The sequence below is a fragment of the Myzus persicae genome, unplaced genomic scaffold, assembly GCF_001856785.1.
Source record: "Myzus persicae strain clone G006 unplaced genomic scaffold, MPER_G0061.0, whole genome shotgun sequence".
In the NCBI taxonomy this organism is placed as follows: Eukaryota; Metazoa; Arthropoda; class Insecta; order Hemiptera; family Aphididae; genus Myzus; species Myzus persicae.
In genome coordinates, this window is record NW_019104207.1 from 2315 (window position 1) to 25755 (window position 23441).

Genomic DNA, 23441 nt, shown 5'->3' on the forward strand with positions numbered 1-23441 from the left:
AAATATAAAACCGAACCAAATTAAATAATATTTGTCACAAAATAATATTATATAATAATCGTTTTCTTATCTGGGTATTTATAAACTATGTACAGGCGCACGGCTGCGATAGAAAACCTGTTTTGGCCTATGGTGCGGTACTGTCGTTATCGGGCGCGGAGTGATGGTAAAATGTACGTCTAGTAACGAACGCTGCCGCTGTTTATGGGCGCAGCACACGACGAGCGTAATTAATTGACGAGCGTATTTTTTTAACCGAAAATCATGGTTTCGTAATTCAAGTAATACGGCGTTGTGATGCGTTTTACAGTATAAATACCTATTACGAAAATTGTAGAGGAGAATTTTTTCTAGAATCGTAAGAAGCCCGATTTTTGATACCTTGTTCCAATCTTCCAATATCGCATGGTAAATTAACACGTTTTTTTTTACTTTTTATCGATTAATTATTCAACTAATTAATAAAAATATCGAAAATCGGCCTTCTTACGATTGTTAAGAAAATTCTCCTCTACAATTTTTATAATAGGTATTTTTTCTGTAAACCGCTTCAATAAGCCGTATTACTTGAATTACGAAACCATGTTTTTATGCCATATTTTGTCTACTAGTGCGCCCTCTTAAGTAATGCGACTTTTTGAAGGGTTTTACAGTAAAAATACCTATTATAAAAATTGTAAAGGAGATTTTTTTCTAGATTCGTAAGAAAACCGATTTTTAATATCGTATTCCAATATCGCATGTTATATTAACAAGTTTTTTCAAACTTTTTATCGACTAATTATTTAACTAATTAATAAAAATATCGAAAATCGGGCTTCTTGCGATTCTAGATAAAATTCTTCTCTACAATTTTTACAGTAGGTATTTTTAGTGTAAACCGCTTTAATAAGCCGTATTATATGAAGTACGAAACCATGTTTTTATGCCATACCTATATTGTTGATTATTTCACTCTTTTAGTAAAGATTTGGATGTAAATCCCCTAAAACCTTGCTCGATAAAATTGCCAAACATTTCTTAAAAAGTAATTTTTAGCATCGAAATTGAACTTCATAATAAACAAGAAAAATTTAAACGGAAAACAGAATCATCAACGATTAATATTGTTTTATATTTACCTATTATTTGTTTATTGAACTCGTATTCGTACACCTGACTTATGAATATTGACTACCGTATTTTACACATATTTTAAATTTTAAACCTCTTATTATTACAAAATTGTTAAACAGTTGAAATGCGATTGCTTTCAAAATCTGAAATATTATAGACTATTTAGTTTCTAGGTGAACCTATTTGATCATAAAGTTTGATAATATTTACACCAAGTATTATAAATTATAATATATATATTATAATATAACAGTTACTACAATTTTTGTTTTCGATTAGGTATATAAGAATTATTATTATCATATCTTATAAATATAAGTTATTAATTTTTAAATCAGTTGTTTGTGTAATGAAAAATTAGAGTTCTACACATATGGTGTTTTTTCGGGACAACGTTTTGCTTAATTAGGGGTTATTAATTAAATTATTTTTAAAATAGTGATAGCTAAAAACACTCCCGAATACCACAACGCTGTACGGATAGGCGGCGCAATGGGTAAATCATTTTTTCTTATTAATAATAATAATAACGACGCTATCTTAATATTAATAATGTATGTTAGGTCGCGCATCAGTCATAAACTGGGCACCCCCCACCACTACCCCGAACGCACAACCAGATTTTTCGCCTCCGATGTACATCTCGACTAGCCGCCGCCGTGCGGACACATCTACTCCCCCGCCTCAAGACTCATCTTCATCGACCGCCCGCACACCGGTTATCGTTTCCCCACCACCCGCACAGGCTATCGTCGGCGGAACAGTCGCAAGATCCCCCGTGACCGCCGCACTACCACTTTCACTTTCACCGCCGTCCAACGAGAAAGACGTGGCTCACACGGAAAACACTAGTATAAATATCAAACGTAAAAAGGCGCGCATGCAAAAGGTTAATACGTCGGGCTTTATCGAGATCGAGTCATCGCATAAACGGGTAATCGTATGGTATTTTAGGAAGAACGTTGATAACGTAGCTAGTTATCGTGCGTTCCTCAATTCGATAGAGTTAATAAAAAATAGAATTAATCACGAAATTACGCGAGTGCGTTCGTATTAATCCCATTAAATACAATCTTAAATTAGAGGCCACATACGTAATACCAAACTTGGACAATTCTGCTCAAAATCGGGCGTTTAAAACTTCAGCTCGCGAACTCTATGCGCACAGCAATGTCGAGGGTTTGTTGGATCGAGATTTCGCATAGCTCCAGGCCGAAGAAGATTCGTACGCCGGGAAATACAGTGGGTTCGCCTTATCGTGCATCGACGGATTGCTCTTGGGTGTGTACGAGTATACGCCTATGGGGGGATCGTCGTACTTACCGTTGCCGGAAAGTATTCTTAGTCGGGAGGCCGTTGTTAACCCTCAAAATATCGACCGTCAATGTTTCAAGTGGGCGATTCTCGCCAAACATGTGTCTAGCGATCGCACACGAGTGGGCATGAATTATTCGAGGGAAGAACATCGTTACGACTTTTCTGCGCTGTCAACTCCCACTCCCGTGTCGGAGATACAATTATTTGAAAGGTCGAATCCGGGTACGACAGTAAATGTATACGGTGTGAGAAATTGTGTAGAATATAAAAAAAATAAAAAATCGATCGCAAAATCTGCCGCATACCCACTGCGCGTCGTAGAGGAGGAAAAGGCAAACCATTTCGACCTACTACTAATCACCGGAGAGGGTGGTAATAATCACTATGCGTATATATCGAATTTTTCACGCCTAGCCAGCCCGCAAAAAAATAATCATCAACATCGCTTATTTTACTGCAAACGGTGCTTCGCTAGTTTTGAGGACCGCCCATTAAAATATAAATCGTACGGCGAGCGAGCGTTGGTGGAGCATCGCTTGTTGTGTGGCGCGCACAAACCGATTGTTCCTTTGATGCCGAAAGAGGGGGATACGCTGAAATTCGAGGCGCGGTATAAGACGGAGCGGCTGCCGTTCGTAGTGTACGCAGATTTCGAAGCCTTATTACTGAAAACGGACCGGAAACAAGGCGCGAATACCACCGCAATACACGATCACCATCCAATGAGCTACGGGTACCATGTTGTCGCGGCGGAGGGCGTACCAACAGAGTTGTTCGATCAGTTCGACATACCGAGGGTATCGGCCATTTTCCGTGGTTCTGCGACCGAAGATGATGTGGCAAAGCGTTTTGTTCGCGACGTACTTGGTGTGGCCGAAAAAATAGCCAGATTGTATAAGGAAGTATTTGTACCGATTATTATGAGTGTTGAGGATTGTCAGGTGCACGATGCCAAGATAATGTGCGACTTATGCAGCTGTGCGTTTAGCGAACGCAACTGTAAAACTGCACATCACGACCACTTGTCTGGACGTTTTTTAAAAACGTTATGCAACACGTGCAACCTCAAGTTGAAAACACCAAAATTTGTACCATGCTTCCTGCATAATTTGTCCAACTACGACGCGCATTTCATCGTTACAAATTTGGCGAACGACGACAATAATCGAATATCGGTAATCGCGAACACTGAGGAGAAATATATTTCGTTTTCGAAATTTATAAACAACACGTTCTCAGTCAGGTTTGTAGACACGTGTCGCTTCATGGCGTCGAGCTTGGCACACTTGGCGGAGAACCTCTCCTCCGCGAACTTTGATAAATTTCGCGAAGTCGCGAAAGTGTTCGCCCCGTCGGAGATGTCCATGGCCACGCGGAAAGGCGTATATCCGTATGAATACACGGATTCGTGGGATAAATTACAAGTACCATCGTTACCGGACAAGTTTCTATTCTACAGCGCGTTGACGGAGACGCACGTGTGCGACGAAGACTACGATCATGCAACTCGGGTTTGGTCCCATTTTGACTGCTCTTCGCTAGGCGAATATAGCGACTTGTATCTACAAATCGATGTGCTGATCAGCGCCGATATCTTCGAAAATGTCAGGGATATATGCATGACCACATATCACCTGGACCCGGCACAATACTTCACGTTACCCGGCTTCAGCTTTGACTGTATGTTGAAACTTACGAAAGTTGAGCTTTTTCTTTTAGATGATTATGAGAAAATACTCTTCATAGAGTCCGGTACGCGTGGTGGCCTGGTGCAAGCCAGCAAGCGTTACGCTCGCGCAAACAATCCGGAGACGCCAGGATATAATGCCGACGAACCCAACACGTCCCTCATATACTTAGATGGTGATTATAAAATATAAATTATATATCCGCATGTATATTAACCGATTTTCCCCTTCTAGCTTATAATTTGTATGGGTACGCGATGTGTAAATATATACCGATTAGCGATTTCACGTGGTACCCGGGAAACCCCGAAGTTGCCCTAGACCAGCTACAATGGATGCGCGAGACGGATGACATTGGTAGATTTTACGAAGTCGACATTTCGTATCCTCAACACCTACACGACGCCCACAACGATATGCCGTTCTTGCCCCACGCCAGCATACCGCGCGGGTCAACCGTGCAAAAGTTGATGGTCACTTTTTCGAGGAAAGAACGTTATGTAGTTCATTATATGAATTTAAAACAGGCCATGGCTCACGGCGTCTTAGTAGAAAAAGTAATTATTAATATTATCATTATTATTATTATGTGCATGCGCATCTTATTACTTTTTCGTACATTTCAGACGCACCGAGTATTGGAATTCCGACAATCCCCATGGATGGCTCCGTACATAAACCTCAACACCGAATTACGTAAGCGGGCGACCAACAAATTCGAAGAAAAGTTTTTTAAAAATTTAAACAATTCGGTGTTCGGTATGTTATTTATAAATTTTACGAAAAATTTTTTTTTTTTTTTCCGAACTTTGAACTACTTAAACTTTACATAACGTCTACTGTGTGTATGTAGGGAAAACAATGGAGAACATGCGTTGCCGATTAGACTTAGAGCTTGTTTCGTGCCCGCGTAGAATGCGGAAGCTCATAAATCGACCGACGTTCAAATATTGTACGACTTACAATGAAAATCTCTCGGTGGTCACTCAACACGGTAAAGAAGTGGATTTCTGCAAGCCTATCTACATAGGATTAACCGTACTACAACTTAGTAAAGTTTTAATGTACGGATTTCATTATGACGTCATGAAGCGTCATTATGGAGATAGGATTGAGTTGTTGTATACCGATACTGGTGCGTTTATAATAAAATATGCATTCTAGAAAAAATATATATTATGTATCATATTTTATTATTGTGTGTTTCAGATTCGCTATTCTACCGTGTGGAGACAAAAGATTTTTACGATGACTTGGCAGCCAATCCAAATCTTATGCGGTTTATGGATACCTCCAATCTACCGTCCGATCACAAGTGTTACTCAACTCTGCCGTGCTAAGCCAAAAAAGGGTATCTCCAATTTTGGTCAAAATGATTTTATTAGGTAAATGGGTTTATATAGTGATATTTTATCAAATTCAGAAGCCAAAATGTCGTATATCCATTTTTTTCTTGTCTAAAACACATGTTTAAATTAGTAATAATAAGGGTATGTCCATAAATATTCACAGAACAGAAGCATTTTCACAGTAAATCCTAATAATTAGCAAAAATAGGGTATGTGACATGTAAATTATTGGAGTTACGTGAAAAAAGCTTATTTTTTCATTTCTATTGAAAACAGTATCTCCAATCTCCATAATATTACCATACATTTTGCAACTGGTATAAATAATGATAAGTATTAAATTATAATTTATAATGATAGGTACATCAATCCTAAGATTAAAATACATAGTTACAAGTTATAACTACAACACATTATGTTGGTAACACTATATTTGAGTTCAGATAATATTTTATAATATTTATATTTGGTGCAGTTTAATACCAGAAATAGAAATACAATATTATTCTGTGATAAGGTACGTATAGTTTTTCGGTTTTCCTGCTTGTTAGTTGTTCGTTTATCGATGGAATTTGTCGAGTTCTTTAAATATATTATTATAATCTAACGACATTCCTCAAGTATACATAAAATAAATAGTCGTACAAGGAAAATGTTGAATATGGCCACAGATCACAGAGTTAAAACTAAAAAAGTAAGTATCTATTCAATTTACTAAATTCATGAATTAATATAAGTAGGTACCTTATAAATTAACATCAACAATATTATGCGTTGTAGAGTGCAGACTATGCATATGCAAATCATAAAGTTATGGTATTAGACCAATATTGTCTACAAAATTTACCTCAAAACAACTCTATAATTGACCAAAATAATATATTAAATGAAGTAGTACTGCAGGAGAACCAAAATATATTATTTGAAGTAGAACAAAAGAAGCAAAATGATGTACTATTACCTGCTTCATATTCCATAAGAAATGAGGTAATTAATTAATCTTTCTTAATTTTAGATTTTACAGATTTTCCTATTTATATTTTCCATACATTTAACATTTTTAACTACCAATGTATAAAATATGTTTTTTTCACAGAATAGTGTCATCTATCATGATAATTCATATAGTTCTGGAAGTGACAAATATGAAAATCAAATCTTACCTCAAAATAACTATGTAGTTGACCAAAATATATCATATGAATTAGAACTGGAAAATCAAAATATATTATTTGAAGTGGAACAAGAGAACCAAAATGATGTATTATTACCTGCTTCATATTCCAAAAGAGATAAGGTAATTAACTAACCTTTCTTAATTTTAGATTTTACAAATTTTCAATACATTTAATATTTTAAGTATGTATAAACATTTTTCCTTTCACAGAATAGTGCCATCGATGATGATAATTCATATATTTCTGGAAGTGACAAATATGAGAATCAAAATTTACCTCAAAATAACTATGTAGTTAACCAAAATATATCATATGAAGTAGAACTGGAGAATCAAAATATATTATTTGAAGTAGAACAAGAGAACCAAAATGATGTATTATTACCTGCTTCATATCCCATACATTTAATATTTTAAGTATGTATAAACATTTTTTTTCTTTCACAGAATAGTGCAATCGATGATGATAATTCATATATTTCTGGGAGTGACGAATATGAAATTCAAATTGGTAATAACAATAGAAATGAGTACAACAGCTTAACACAGAATGGTATCATTGATCATATTTCTGAAAGTGAGGATGAGGATGAGGATAAGTTGGGTAGTAGCAATGAAAATGAGCACAACGATTTAACAAAAAAAGGGACAAAAAGGAAACGCAATAAACATCTGACCAGTGTCAGAGAACGAAATCAAATTAAATTTCAGAAAAAAGTTGAGAAACACAATTTGAAACCCCCCTGTATTTCATGTAAAAAAAATTGTATTACACTGATACCTGAAATATTAAGACTTGAAATTAATAAACAGTTTTGGAGTGTGTCCAAAAATGAACAAAGGATGTATGTAATTAATTCAGTTGAACGAAGAGATGTTAAGCGTAGAAGAGGACATGATGAAATAAGAAAAAAATGGTCTTTTTATTATACCCTTACAAATTTGGATGGCATTAAAGTATATGTTTGTAAATTATTTTACCTTGCAACATTGGGATTTTCATCAAAAAATGATTATTTTATTCAAAATATCTGCTCAAATATGACTGAAAAAAGTGCAATTGTGTCTCCTTTGAATAAAATAACTAGAACTGCATGGAACAAATGTGATTTAGAACCGATAAAGGAACACATTAATTCATTCAACCCAACAGTGGCTCATTATAGGAGGGAACATGCTCCCAACAGGAAATACTTGCCAAATGAAATCAATGCGACCTACATGTATTCTGATTTTAAAGAAAAAAATCCAGCCATTAAATTTTCATACGATGTCTATAGAAGAACATTAAGGGAAATGAATATATCTTTTACCAAACTAGGCCATGAAGAGTGTGAACTTTGTGAATTATTTGATCAACATGATTCAACACACACAAAACAAACATTAAATGAACAGTATAATATTTGTGATATTTGCAAAAAATACACTTTGCACTTGGAAAAATATATAAATGCTCGAGCTAAGTATGAGAGCCATGCCGTTCAAAAAAAGAAAGGTAATACAAACTTAGATAAAATCTATTAAAACAGTATTAATTATATAGCTAAATGTATTTTTATTTTCACAGATGATGAAATCTATGTATCGGCTGACTTACAAAAAGTTATTATGTTACCTAGAATGGAAAACTTTAAGGCAGCTATTTTTACCAAAAGGGTCATTGCTTTCAATGAAAGTTTTGTACCGATTGGCCCCAAAGGATGTATTAAGCCATTAGCGATAATATGGCACGAGGGTATACAAGGAAGGAAACAAGAAGATTTAACTAGTTGTTTTCGTGCATTTTTTTTATATTTCAAGGACATGAAAAAAATAACAATTTGGCTGGATAACTGTTCAGCACAAAACAAAAATTGGTGCTTTCTTACCTTCTTAGTTCAAATAATTAATTCTCAAGATATCCAGGCTCTAGAAATTAGTTTATTTTATTTCCAGCCCGGGCATAGTTTTATGTCTGCCGACCATTTTCATCACCAGGTTGAGTTGGCTATGAAAAAAATGGGAAAAATATATGATTATTCTGATTTTGAACAATGTATCAAATCAGCTAACAAAGGTTTTGTTGATGCCAAAGTTATGAGAGTAGAAGACTTTTTTGATTTCAAATCAGAATGTTCGGTATATAAATTAAACAAAAAATTAGATAGGCCTATGTTAAATGACATAGTTCATATTAAAGCCGAAAGAGGATTGGATTACTTAATGTATTCCACTACCTATGACGATTATTCACCACTTCAGCAACTTGACTTTCTTAAGCAATCCACGTTAAAAAAAGGCATTGAACAACCACTACAAAAAGTAAGCCCAAGAGGAATCCATCCTTCAAAAAAACAAAGTATTATCAAAGTTCTATTACCTTTAATGCCACAAAATCGGAGGAAGTTTTGGTTGGATTTTCCTACTTCAGAAACAGCAAATGACCTATATGAAGAAGGAGACTGATTTATATTTATTTATTTTTATTAAGTTTTATATACTGACGTATAATAAGTGTTGATTAAAAATAAGATTGTTATTTTTAAATATTTTTAAGTCCCTATATATTTGTTTTTATTAACACTAATTTATATATGCATTTGTCAAGGAAGACATTTTAAGAAATTTTGTTTTTTATTTAAAATTTTTTCTTTTAGTTTAATATTAAATTTTTTCATATGATTTTCAAAATATTTGGTATTATTCAATGCATAAATTATAATTTTTTAAATACTGATTGGAGTTACTGTATTTAATATCTTGAATAAATCTTTAATTTTTAAAGTAAATCACAGTAACTCCAGTATAGTGAATTTACTGTTTTTTAGCTTCTTATTCTGATTAGAAGTTTAAGGGTAAGTCCATTATCTTATACTTAGAGTTATGTTGGACAATTGAAAATATCACCAATCAATTCTACGGATAATAATTAGTATATTGAAAAAAAAAAATTGTCAACTATGATTCAAAGAACAGCGCATGAGTTCATTACATTCCAAAACTTGTTATGTCATTTTACAAACATTTCAATATTTGGAGATACCCTTTTGAGGTTTAATGCGGCAGAACTGTTAAGAAACGGATTCCAGGCTTGTTCAAAAATGAAACCGATTCCCGCACAGTGTACGAATTCGTAGCGCTGCGTGCCAAGTCTTACGCGTACGACGTGGAGCAGGACGTTTGCATTCGTGCTAAGGGTGTTATGAGGCACGTGATTCGTAATCACCTGACGTTCGCCGAACATAAGCGATGTTTATTCGCTGACGTTGACGACGACGCGGATTCCGACGAGCGTGACGAAGAGTTCGACACTAACATGGGAAAAATGATCGCAGCCGATTCTGCGCTTAAAGCTGTAACTCAAATACAACGGAACGCCTCAACGCCCGCAACACACCCACCGTCAACACCCGTACACCCGTCACATTGTTATAGTTATATGCCTTTCACGCCGTACAGAGAAAATATCTCTATACGGTCGTTTAAGCATGAAGTGCAGACAATTAGAGCTATGAAGCTCATCTTAAACAGGGCAGACGATAAACGATATATTCTACCCGATAGAATTAATACGCTCGCGCACGGACACTATCACATAAATGATTGATTTTGTACTATTATTATTATTGTTAAACTGTTGCATAGCTGTAAATATAATATAATACCATTTTAAAATTATCATAACTATTATTATTATTATTATTATTTTGATACTACCGTAGTAAGAAACGCTTAGCCTTATCACGTGTCGTGTATTCTTAGTATTATATTGTATAATATGTATTACGCGCCTCGTGTCTCGGTACATGTTGCATTGCGTTAAATATATTTATAAACTATACATCACCCCTTAAAATTAATATTATACTCCTCGTGTTTCACCACATACTGTATAGAGTTGAATATATTTATAAACTATACATCACCCCTTAAAAAATATAACGCACACGCAGTGCATGAGGGTGATATGACGACACACGTGTTGCGTTCAATAAAAAATTCATATCTTACCATTCTTATCTTCTATCATGTTTAGTCGGACGTATACCATGGTGTTGATAGTATTATTTTTAAAAATCCCTTCTAATTCTCACCGTGATAAAACGCCGATGAGAGGTAGGGAAAACTTATATTCCTACACGCGGGAATCCGCTGCCGCGATCGCTGGTGCTCCAGTAGTCTTCAGAGACAGACATTTGCAATCGTACTCAACGTGAAATAACAAGTCATTAATATGTCGTCCTCGTGTTCATTTTTCGACGATGTCCCCACGACACAATGCTTGGTAAGTTTCTCGACTAACATTTTATACTACCTTATTAAATTTATTTTATTTTTAGTCCCCGCAATTATTCCCTGATACATACAGACTGGAGGACTACACGCTCCAAGTCATGGAATATGGGGTGTCGGATACCTATTATTCACTAGGATTCGATGCCGGTCAACGTTTCCCCTGGTCGACAAGAGACGCAGATTCACCACTTATACTAGACTTTTTATCCGGGCAATTTCCATGTGACGCAGATTTATCAAGTGAGTCTTAATAATATATAAATAAAATTAATTTTTTTAAAAATCACATCTTATATTTTCAGACGACGCCCAATCATTTCATCCGAGCGATTACTCCGATGGAGGTAGATACGACGAGAGCCGTGTGTACAGAATTGTACATTGGAAAAAAAAAATAATAACTAATTTTATGTATGAACAATTATAAGTGTAAATAAAATATCTTGATAAAAATACTTAAGACTTTTGATTTTTTATTTTATTTTATTTTTTAAATATTTCAAACAGATTTCTATACCAATTAATATTAATATCACACCAAGTCTGCATCAAAGACAACATATAATCTCGGAGAGAATAATTATATTACACAGCTAGGTACTTGTTAAAATGTATACCACTCATTAAATGCGTTTAAAAATATCGATTATTAAATAATATAATAACCTTATAAATATAAAATAAAATATTTTTAAAAACCACCACCTATTATTTCGATGTATATAAATACATTTTATAACTTGTTAAATGTATATAATTTTATTGAATAACTAGATTTTTCAAAAATACAGTCACTTACATATTATACACCAATAATAGGATTAGGATAAACCTTAAAATAATAATAATAATAAAAAAAAAGTATTCATAAGTTATTATTTTTATTTTGTCGAAAATTACATATACATTTTTTGATATAGAAGGTAGGAGGAGGAGGAATAAAACCATGTTTATTACTGAAAATCTATAATAAACCTACCTTTATTTTTCCCCTTATATATTAAAGAAACCTTAGGTACATTCCCCACATTATATTCCAAAATGTCACTAAGCGAAATCCTGATCGACTTGGGTAGAAAAACGTGAATTGTCCCTCCAGTGTCGCCATCCCTCGTCAGCTGATGCTCAAGTACAAGTTACTAGTGGCGATATTTTTGTACCATTTGTATCTTTAATTGACACATCAAAAAAGTTAAATACTATGACAGGAATCCTCACATTTGAAATACTTGATCATATTATTTATTTATTTTCAAAAGAGTGTCCAGATACTAGGTGTCATCATTTGAGTATTAAAGAAAGATTAATTTTAGTTTTTATAAAACTTAAACAAGATTTGTCATTTGCTGTTTTAGCAATTTTATTTAAAGCTGTTTCAGGTGAAACATTCAGGGCTTTGTACAATTTATTCATACCTCTATTAGCAAATATATTAAGACCCCTTATATATTGGCCAAGTAAAACTGAGATCATATCAAACATGCCCAGATATTTTCAAAATTTCAAAGAAACTAAAGTTGTTCTTGATTGTACAGAAATATCTGTACAGTCACCAAAATGTCTTTCTTGTAGAATAAAACTTTATAGTAACTATAAGGGAACATATACTCTTAAATTTTTAGTGGGGATATCACCTGGTGGTCTTATCACATATATAAGTAAACCTTACGGTGGAAGAGCGTCCGATAAAATCATTTTTGAGCAAAGTGGACTTGTTAATAAAATGTCCAAGTTTGATGCAGTAATGGTGGACAAAGGTTTTTTAATAGATACAATTTGTGATAGTCAAAGCATTAAAGTAATAAGGCCACCTTTTTTAAGAAATAAAAATAAATTTACAAAAGAAGAAAGTTTACTTACAAAAAACATTGCCAAAGCAAGGGTCCATATTGAGCGTATTAATCAAAGGTTAAAAACTTTCAAAATTCTACAAAATAAATTTCCATGGGCTCATGCTCATTTGATGGATGATATTATTACTATAATTGGGGGAATATGTAATTTGTGTGTTCCCATATTTGGCGAAGATAAATTTAATGATGTTTAATTTAACAAATTGTTATAATTATTTGTATTATTTTAATTTGTTTAATGTAATAATTTAATACATTATTATTATTAGGATTTTATTTATATTGTGTGTGCATACATATTTATATTCATAAATACGAGTATATTTCCAATTAAATAATCTATGAAATATTAAAATAACAATCAATAAAATATGTATTTAAAATAAAACTTATTTTTTTAACATACATATATTGTGTCTCATTTTAGTAAAGTATGCATTTTTATTCATTTTTTTTTTTGTAAACTCTGTATCGAACAATATTTCTGATTTAATTTATGGGATATTTTAATCGGGGTGCCTTCATTATCGTATATAATTTCTTTGACAGCATTATTTGTAATAATATGGTCTACATTTGTTACGTATATATTTTCTTTGAGTTCGTTATTTACAATAGGTTTCTTTATATCTTGGTATTTATCTTTTATTTCTGTGATTATTTGTTGTAAGGGTGTAAAGTCGTTTATTCCAATATAATTGTGCGGTATTTTAAGTGAAGGATTTATGGATTAAGTGCCTGGGATCCAGTGTGTGTTTTTATTTGTATTGTACAGAACGATAGGGGGTCTTTTGTAATTTTTATCACAGTGGATAACGGCTGTTTTTGAAGTCTCGTCGAAAATGTAAGTGTCATGATTATAATAGTTTGCAATGGAGGTCAATTCATTGTCGGACTACCAATGACCTGGAAGGTCAGATAATTGTAATATTTTTAACAGTTGACATATGGAGGTTATTTTGACTTGTTTATTATCATTCAATGCGTTACATAACGCATATAGAAACCACAGTTTCCATCTCCGGGACATTCTCGCCGGCTTTATAGTTGTTAAAAATTGAATTGATTTCGTTACTTTCGTTGAAATTTTTGGTTGAATTATAATTGTAAATTAATTCTAATTTGTTAGTGTCATCGGTTTCATTATTGATGTTTTTGTTAACATTGAAGTTGTCAGAACACAATTTTGTTTTATTGTTAAAATTATCGTTAATGTTGTTAAGATTTTTAATTATTTTATTATAATGGTAATGATCACGTATTAAATTAATAACCTTTTCGTGTTCTTTTGTTTTCCAACTACTTGTTATATGATTTTGGGTTTTGTGGCAGATCAGTAATTCTGTATCACAATTTTGGAATTCATTGTAAATTAGTTGCTTTATTCTGGACCAATTTCGTTTGTTCAGTCCAGCTGCTATAGTGGGAATAGAGATTTTATAATCATGTAATTTGTTCATGGTTTTTTTTAAATTTTGTAAGGCGGTTCTTATATTTTCATAATATGTTGACTTTAGAAAATAATTGTTTTGTTATAAGGTTAAATTGTTAAATTGTTCTATTCCCTATGTTTATTGGAATGGCCTCACCTACCATTGGTTTTAATTTATCTAATTGGGCCGTAGCGTCTCCAAATTTATTTTTTATTTGTGCCGCTAAGCCTTTGCTCATTTTTAAGTCTGCCGAAATGCAATGAGCTATTGAATATTCAGGACTTGTTTGAAAAATATTTTTTGCTTCTTCTTTAATATTATTTATATTATTGTTATTATAAATGTTATAATTTTTTATTACTATAACATCATTATTTGTTTTGTTTCTATCATTACCCCTATTAATGTTATTGTGTTGTTCAAAAAGTCTATTTTGGCATTATGTTGGTATAAAAACAATTATTATATGATAAGATACATTTTTTATGACATATGCTTTAATTCATGGGAGTTTATTTTTATTTTTATTACGATTGATCCGAACAAAGTTAAAGGTTTATTGCTTGCTCCTGTTAATATTATAGGTTTTTTTAATTCACTATTTGGGGGCATCAAAGTATGTCTTATGCAACATATGTTTGCTTCTGTATCTATTGTTACTGGAATTGTAATATTGTTTAATGTAGCTTTAATATATAGTGGTTCGGTTATATTATTTATTTTGTAGTTATATTTTGGCAAATCTGAAGATAAAGGTGAACATCTATCAGTAGAGTTTAGCCTAGAAGTTAGTTTTTTGAGTTCTGATTGATAGATCGACACTTTTTTGCTGAGTGTCCTTGTTCGCGCCACTCGAAGTATTTTTCGATGGCACCATAATTATTCTTGTATAAAATTATCTATTCTATAATATTTCTTAATGGTATTATAATTATGTAAAAATTATATCACACTAGGCAGTCAGCCAACTATTGTTAGCATAATATGATGAGATTCGGAATACAGTCGGTCGGCAATATCGTGGGTCGATCGTCACGAATAAAACACTGCACCAAGCGTGTTTGACGTCGTTAGGCGTACGACTGTATCGGCCGGATCTATGTTTTATGTAAAGCGTGGGTCAGATCGGTCCGGTCACAAGGGACACCGATTGCAACTTAGATCATATACTATGGATGGAGCTATCCGTATAATTGCTATAGCACCAAACTGTTTCCAACATCATCCCCGCCACCTTCAAAATTTCACGGTACATGACACTAATGCGCATGCCCGAAAATCAGTAATCAGTATCAACAATGCCAACTGATAAGTAATAACACATTTTTAATAACTATTAACTATATTATAGTAAGTAGTAACTACTATTCTGAATAATGTTAATGCATAAGAAATATTAATTAACATTTTAACAATATTTATTAACCTTTACATTTTACCATAGTACACAATATTTAATGAAACAAAACTTAGTCCAAATTCTAATAAATAAACTAATAAATAAATTATGGTAATCACATTTGAAAATGTCTTAATTACATAAATATAAAAATTTTAAAAATACTATACAACATCAAATATCAATACATCATTTCATTGCCTACTGATTTTTGAATAAAATTAACTTTGTTATGTTCCTCCGAATATTTTTTTTGGTGATTGATAAAGTATGCATTTTAGCAAAATGATGAAATCTTATGTTGACATAATGGCGGATTATTAAATGTATTTTATGTATTAGTTGCGATCTATGATTATTGAAAACGTCTTGGTTCAATATGTGATTTTTCATTATGTCATTATTGAAGATATATGTTTCAGAACAAACTTCATTCATAGATTTAATGCATAAATATTGACTTATATTTTTTTTGGTTAAAAGTAGATGATTATTCATTCTAATAACATGTTCTGTAGCTAAGCAAATTTTTTGTATATCTGCAGATGTGTTAATTAATCCGCCGTTATTTTTAATTTTTAACAGTAATGATACAGATTCATTGTTTTCATTTTCTAATTGAGATTCACAGATCTTACAAATATTTGTTTGCCTTTTGATTTTACGGACTATAAATCCACTGGTATATTTAATAACATCTATTATATAATCTTCTAAAGAAGGTCTTTGGTACTCATAGTCGTGATCAAACTCTTCAAAATATTGTGATTCATCATTATTGTTATAGTTAAAAATCGCATCAGCGTCACTCCTTTTATTTGTACTCACATAAAGAATGGTAGAGGTGTCCAAAAAAGTGCAGTTTCCCAATGCTGAACCACTTATATTGTGACGTAAAAGTAACCTTTTTAATTAAGCGGCATTTGGATTATTATTAAATCCACCACGACTTCTCAAAGCACTGAAAAACACCTCAAAGTGATCTTGGCTGCTTTTATATGAAAGTAAGTATGAAATATGAGGTTTTAGAATTTCATATAGTTTTAAAAGATTTGTTAAACATATAATTAGTCCTAAAAATCCAGTTTTACGCTGACTTTTCAATAGATACTCATTGTTTGGATTATTATTGTTGTTGCAATATGTAAGGTTTTCAACGTATTTTTTAAAATAAATTAAAAACTCTGATATGTATTGTTTGTTTGCATCATTCAATGGACGGTAGTAATTTCCTTTTCCTAATTTGTTACGACAGTTTAAAAAATCAAATACATTGTTTATAATTTCACAAAATTCTGCTGTGGGCTTAACTTCTGATAATAATTAAAGCTCTTCACAAAACAACAAAATACTACTTACACTTTGACTAAGTGTTTGTGCTGCTAGGCGCGCATTCATTTTGTTTTCAAAATAACGTATATGTGTTTTTTTTAATTTATTGGCTGCATGTAGACCTTTAGACTCCTGTAACTCCTGTAATTTTACTATATGATTCCATTTTATTATTTCTCCTTTACCATTTTGAATTGCTTGTTTATCTGCTAAAGTATTGCGAACAAGTTTAATCATATGAGACGCATCCCAAAATACATAAATTGGATTAAACTGTAATGGTGTGGATGGATTATTAAACCATGGCTTAAATTTTGGAGAAAAATGATCAAAATTTGATCCCAGTGAAGTGCACATAGATAAATTGCTGGGAGCTCCATCAAATGTGATAGAATGGCAAATTACACCAGTTTCTTGCAAAAGTTCAAAACACTTGGTCTGAAGATTGGCCCTTTCACTCCCACATAAGCTATGTATCAAAAAATATCCTAGAGGTACTTTCCAATGACCGTTAACGCAAACCGCAAGGAAAACCAAAGCATTTGTTGCTTCTTGTGCATTGTCAAAATCTTCACTGTCTTCTCCAGCATTAGTACCCAAGTCCATCCGTCTATAAAATTTACCATTTAAATAGGATATTTGCTTTCTTATTGACATTTCATCAATAAAAATGTTGCATATTATTGGTTGAGGAGATTGTGTTACACGTAATTGAATAGCTTCAAAAGCTTCTTTTGTAAATCCGGGGTTACCGTCAACTACTGAATACCAAGTTTTTAATGTTGCTGGGTGAGGTAGTAAATTTTTAAAAGTTTTCCTGACACCTCCAACGAAAAGGGTCGTAACTCCATTTTTGACGTTTTTGAGTTACGACTGCATTCTGATAGAATACTTTTTCCTTTATCGACCAAGAAAACAGTCGTATCTCTAGCTATTCCAAAGATGTTTTAAACTAATATTTTATAATCTCCCCAAAGTACGGTTTCCGACGAATTAAGTCGTATCTTGAGTTATGACCTTTTTGAAATATTATTTACCGCCGAAGGAGGTCGTATGCTTAGATAAGAATCTAAAAATAAACCAATGTCTCCGACTAAAATAATAATTATTAACTATTTTAATATTATAATGGTTATTATTTCATAAACTATTATAAAAGTGTGATTATGTTGATAACTTAAAATAAACTGCCATCCCAACACCATCCATAATAATTTTGTATTTCATGAATTTGATTGTTATCTGCAAGATTTTAATTATAATAATCTCATTATTATAAGAAAATATAAAAATATTGGCTGTATTAGTATAACAATAGACCAATTTCCGAAAGTAAGTACCTATACTATTATTAATTTAAATATTACAGTAATAGTAATCTGTTTTTAATGTTGTATGCTATTCAAATGAAGAATTTATACTATTATTGACACTTTTTATAGGATAACAATTTGAGTGATACTTCTAGCACTTGTAGTATTTTAGATACATATATGTATGGATGTACAAGTTCATGTGAATCTAATGCATCTGAGAGTGAGGGTGAAAACAACGACATTTTTAATACATCCACTAATATCAGTTTTTTCAAACCCAAGAAAGACCTATATGATACATGTGAAAAGTATAAAATTTCAACTCCTGAAGAGAAAGAGTCTCAGCAAGTATATTATAATGAACATCTATCAAATAAAGATATTGCTAGGCAAAAGAAAATTGATGATAAACAGCGTTGAATTAGTGAACCTAATTTGTGTGTCGCAGCCTTCGATTTGGAAAAGGTTTTAACCACTCCACAAGGAGAATTGAGCAACTTTTACTATAAAAGGAAGTTTGCTACGTATAACTTTACCATCTTAGACATTGCAAGAAAATTAGGATATTGTTTTATGTGGAATGAGTCTGAGGCCAAAAGGGGTGCTAATGAAATAGCCAATTGTTTGTTTCAATTCATGACAATGATGAAAAAAGATGGAGTAACCGAATTTATTTTCTATTCCGATAATTGTGGAGGACAAAATCGGAACAGATTTTTATTTTCTATGTGGGAGTATGCTGCTTTCACATTAAAGGCTAAAATTACTCATCGATTCCTTGAAAGAGGACATACTCAAAACGAGGGGGATTCCATGCATGCGTGTATTGAGAATTCCAAAAAAGGAAAAACCATTTATGTTCCTGTTCAATGGATAACCTTGGTGAGGTGTGCGAAAGTCACTGGCAAACCATACCTAGTAACCGAAGTATCAAATGAAGATTTTTTTGAACTTCAAGCCAATCGTTGAAGATAAGTCATACAATTGGACTAAAACTGTTTATGGTTGCCAAATTCGATGGAACTGTATCAAAGAAATAATGGTCACCTATGATAAACCATTTGATAAAATATAACCTGACATCACCAGATTTTATTATAATAGATACAAAACAAAAAAAACAAAAGGGCAGATATCAGTCTCGTTGTTTACCTGTACAAGCGTATACTGAAAAAATTGCAATTGATAAAGCAAAGTATAATGACTTGTTATCGTTATGTAAAATGGGTCTTATTCCAACTACATACCATGGATTTTAAAAATCTTTAACTTCTAAGTAGTTATACCTACTTGTTTTATGATCCTATAATATTTTAAGTATTATATTGAATGCAAATTGTGTTTATTTTATTTAGTTTTACTTCACAATATAATTTATATCATTAAATTTTATTGAACTGTTAAACTAGCTGAACGTTATTATAATTTGAGTATTTTTTTTCTTTAAAATCCCAGAAGGATTGGTTGATTTTATTTTGTTTTACAAATTTTTATTAAGTAATTTTGTAAACTAATGAATATTATTATAATTTAAGTATTTGTTTGATTATAAAATAAGTTTATTTTATTTAGTTATACTTCTTGTAATTAATGTTACTTTATAGTTTATTACAATATTATTAAACTTGATGAACATTACTTTAAATTGATTTATTTTTCTTTAATCCTTCATTGATCATTGGAGAAACTAGTGTATATAATTTGGGGGCCTAACATACTTATTATTTTAAATTTTGAGATCCTTAAGGTTTCAACATTATGCTGTTATAAAAAAGGGTCCCATTATTCTGTCAATATTCTGCAAATTATTTTATTTAAAATGACCGAATACATTAGATACGACCTTTGATTTTCCCACGAAAAAGGTCTTATGTTGAGATATGACTTTTTACTATTGGTCGTATCTCAAAAATAAGCTATAAATAATTTTTTTTTTTTTTAAATATAGAAAAACCATAATACATGGTTCCTTGCATGCTAGAAGTATATTTATTAAAAAAAAAAACAATGAGAAACAGAAGAAGAATATAATTTAGAAAACGAATTATGGTCATCCTGAAAAGTTAACAAAATTTCGTTGGAGGTGTATTTATTATTATTATTATTTATTATATGCCTTTGAAAAGTAAAACTGTAATGTAAGGGCAAAGCTTCGAATAGATGATGAATATTTACTATTGTGGTATTTTAATGCTCTATTTAAAATATCTTTTATAGGCTCAGAAGTAGTGTTCTAGAAAAAATAAACCACTACTATTAAATTATAATTAACGTAAATATATTAATAACAATGATTTATATAGTTTATACATAAAACCAACAACTGCTCGGCTATAACTACTCTACTACTACTCTAGTGTTCTAGAAGAAAAAAATACACTGCTACTAAATTATAACTAATGTAAATATATTGAAATATTAATAATAACAAATTAATAATTACACAAAAAACACAATTTCATTAGAAAACCACAAACACAATTTTGATTTTATTGGTCCATTCTTGATACAAATCTGGATGATTGAAATTCATAAAAACAAAAAATAAAAATTGTATTAATATTAGCTGCACAAATAACATAATTCTAAGAGTTAATATTAATTTATTGTTTTCAATGATTTATAAAGTAAGTTTATAGTTTATACATTACCAGAATGTTGTCATGGGCTGCTACACTCAATAAATTCTGTTTTTTCATGTATGCAAACAAACTTTTCAATGATGATAATTTTTTTGTAACCTATTAATTCGTTGTTTTAATGTTTTGATTTTTCTCCTCTGTTTAATGATTTTTAATTTAGCCAATTTGAAATGTTCTTTAGGACGTTTCGGAGTACACAAATCTGGAGTAGTCACATCACCAACATAACAAATTCTCCTTCGTTTTGGAGTTTCTGAAATGAAATCATTCATTATTACATATAAATAACACTAATAAATTACAATTTATAAAAATATTCATTATTAATATACCAATAATGCACTAAGATGGTGTAGAAGATGGTTCATTGTCAGTAATTTCAATTACTAAAATAAAGTATAAAACAGTTTCAATTAAAATGAAATATAATAATTAATTAATAACTATTCTTACTTACTATTTTTACTATAGGATACCATACGATCAGGTTCAATCATTTGCATTCTGTTTCAAGAAAATAAAATTACTAAAAATAAAAGCACATTAAAAAAATAACCACATATACATGTTGTGCAATCTTCTTAAATTTTGTAGGAACTGCACCAGGTTTTAATAATTTACTCCTTGTCGCCTTATAACTATGTTGTTCAAAATGGAGGGAACATATTCTCCTGTCTGGAGAATAGTCGTTTTCATTATAGCCACAGGCTTTTAGCCAAGCGTTTCTTAAATGTTTATCAGTAAGTAACCTGGAAATGTAATTTTGATTTATAAAATGCTACCTATCATCAGCCAAGTATTCATTCTATATAACAATGTTTATATATTTATAACTTACGTGTGCAATGTTAAGCGTGAGATTTTGGATGGCGTTGATTGGCAATAAAAACAACAAACTCTGCCCATGTTGATGAAAACAATTTAATAATTGAATATACAATTTTGATATCCAATTAGTAATTACTAATTAGTTAGTACTTGCCACTTGGTAAAAAAAATTAATAAGTTGACAAAATTTAAAAATTTGATTTTAAACGTTTTAATAATTAATTTCAACGTTATCACTTATCAGTTAACAGTATCATTCACATATATTTCTGAGTATGCGCATTAGTGTCGTGTACCGTGAAATTTTGAAGGTGGTGGGGATGATGTTGGACACAATTCGGTATACGCATAGCTCCATCCATAGTATATGATCTAAGGATTGCAATAATGTACAGTTACATGATTGCTCAATCTTATTGATGACCCGCGTATTCGGTAAAAACGAATAAATAAACATGCGATAACAGAACGTTGTGGGCGCGGCTTCGAGAGCAGCAGCTAACCAGCTTTACCACGCCCAACGACACTTCATGGGCGGCTCCTGCGATGACGCAGCGGCGAGACCAGGCTATAAATACGAGTGCGGAGCACTAAATCGACCAGTGTGTTCAACGGAGCCATCTGCGGCAAGACCTACCCAGGCAGACTTGCACAGATAGACTTCATACACAAATCTACTTAAAAATTATAACATTGTGCTACACTAAAATAAAACCAAATACAAAAATTATACAGTCCACTGTTAAGCCTTTTCCTCGCCGGAACAGTCATACTTTATCTCAAATTTGGCATGTTATCGGATGTTTGTTATTAAAATAGCTGTTTTCTGTTGTATGATTATTTTTGAAGCATATATTGCATTGTTGTGTTTGACTATTATTTTTATTTCGAAAGCATGTCTCTGTAGTGTTATTGCTAAGTAAGCAAATTTCACACTTTTGTCTTTTATTGTTAGCATAATATTGATTAAAAAAATTATTTTGTCCCCTTACATCTGAAGGTTTAAAAAAGTTGTTTTTGTTCATGTTTGATTTTTTATTTTCTAATAAATTTTCAATTTTTCTATTTAACTTTTCATTATTTTCATTAGACACTTTTAATTGTTCATTGAATTTTTCCGTTATTTTATTTATTTGGTCAAACATGATTGCATTTTTATATCCGTTTTAGATTAAGTTGATTCTCCTGTTACCATAAATTCGATCAATTCATACTTTCTTATATTGTCTTTTAGTTGCTTAAGAGTAGTATTACCTAGTACGCCTATCCCCTATGTGTCTAATAATATTTGGTTTTAAGCTCTTCATAATCGTGTGCATTAGTTCTGTTTCAGAAGTTGTGGGATTTGTTCTTATACATAAGGATTCTACCTCATTGACATAATTTATTGTTTGTTTATCGTCTAGTTTTTTCGTTTTTGAAGTAATAATTTTAACATGTCTATCTGAACCGTGGGTTTAAATTCACTTTCTAATTTTTTTTCTAAATTCTCCTGTTTTGTGTCGTTGATTAAATTTGATTAATTATTATCATAAAAAGTTAATGCGGGACCTTCTAAATATGAAGGTAAACATTTTATTTTTTCTTCATCAGACCACCCGTTTATGCTAGCTGCTCTGTTGTATTTTTTTTATAAATGTGTCAATGTCTTCAGAAATTAGACCCGAAAATGTATTAGGTTTATAATATGGTTTTTTTGTGTTGTCCATTCTG

General features: G+C 31.7%; 2 protein-coding genes across 2 annotated transcripts; both read left to right on the forward strand.

Moving 5' to 3' along the window:
• Positions 1–2417: 2417 nt before the first annotated feature.
• On the forward strand, positions 2418–4313 carry LOC111039984. Its single transcript, XM_022323676.1, has one exon. It carries the CDS (start codon positions 2418–2420, stop codon positions 4311–4313), a length of 1896 nt encoding a protein of 631 aa, XP_022179368.1.
• A 2757-nt stretch (positions 4314–7070) lies between these two features.
• Positions 7071–9307, forward strand: LOC111039985 (the record flags this gene model as incomplete). Its single annotated transcript, XM_022323677.1, has 1 exon — positions 7071–9307. A coding segment is annotated over one exon (1104 nt), but the record flags the coding sequence as incomplete, so codon positions are not given.
• Positions 9308–23441: the final 14134 nt, after the last annotated feature.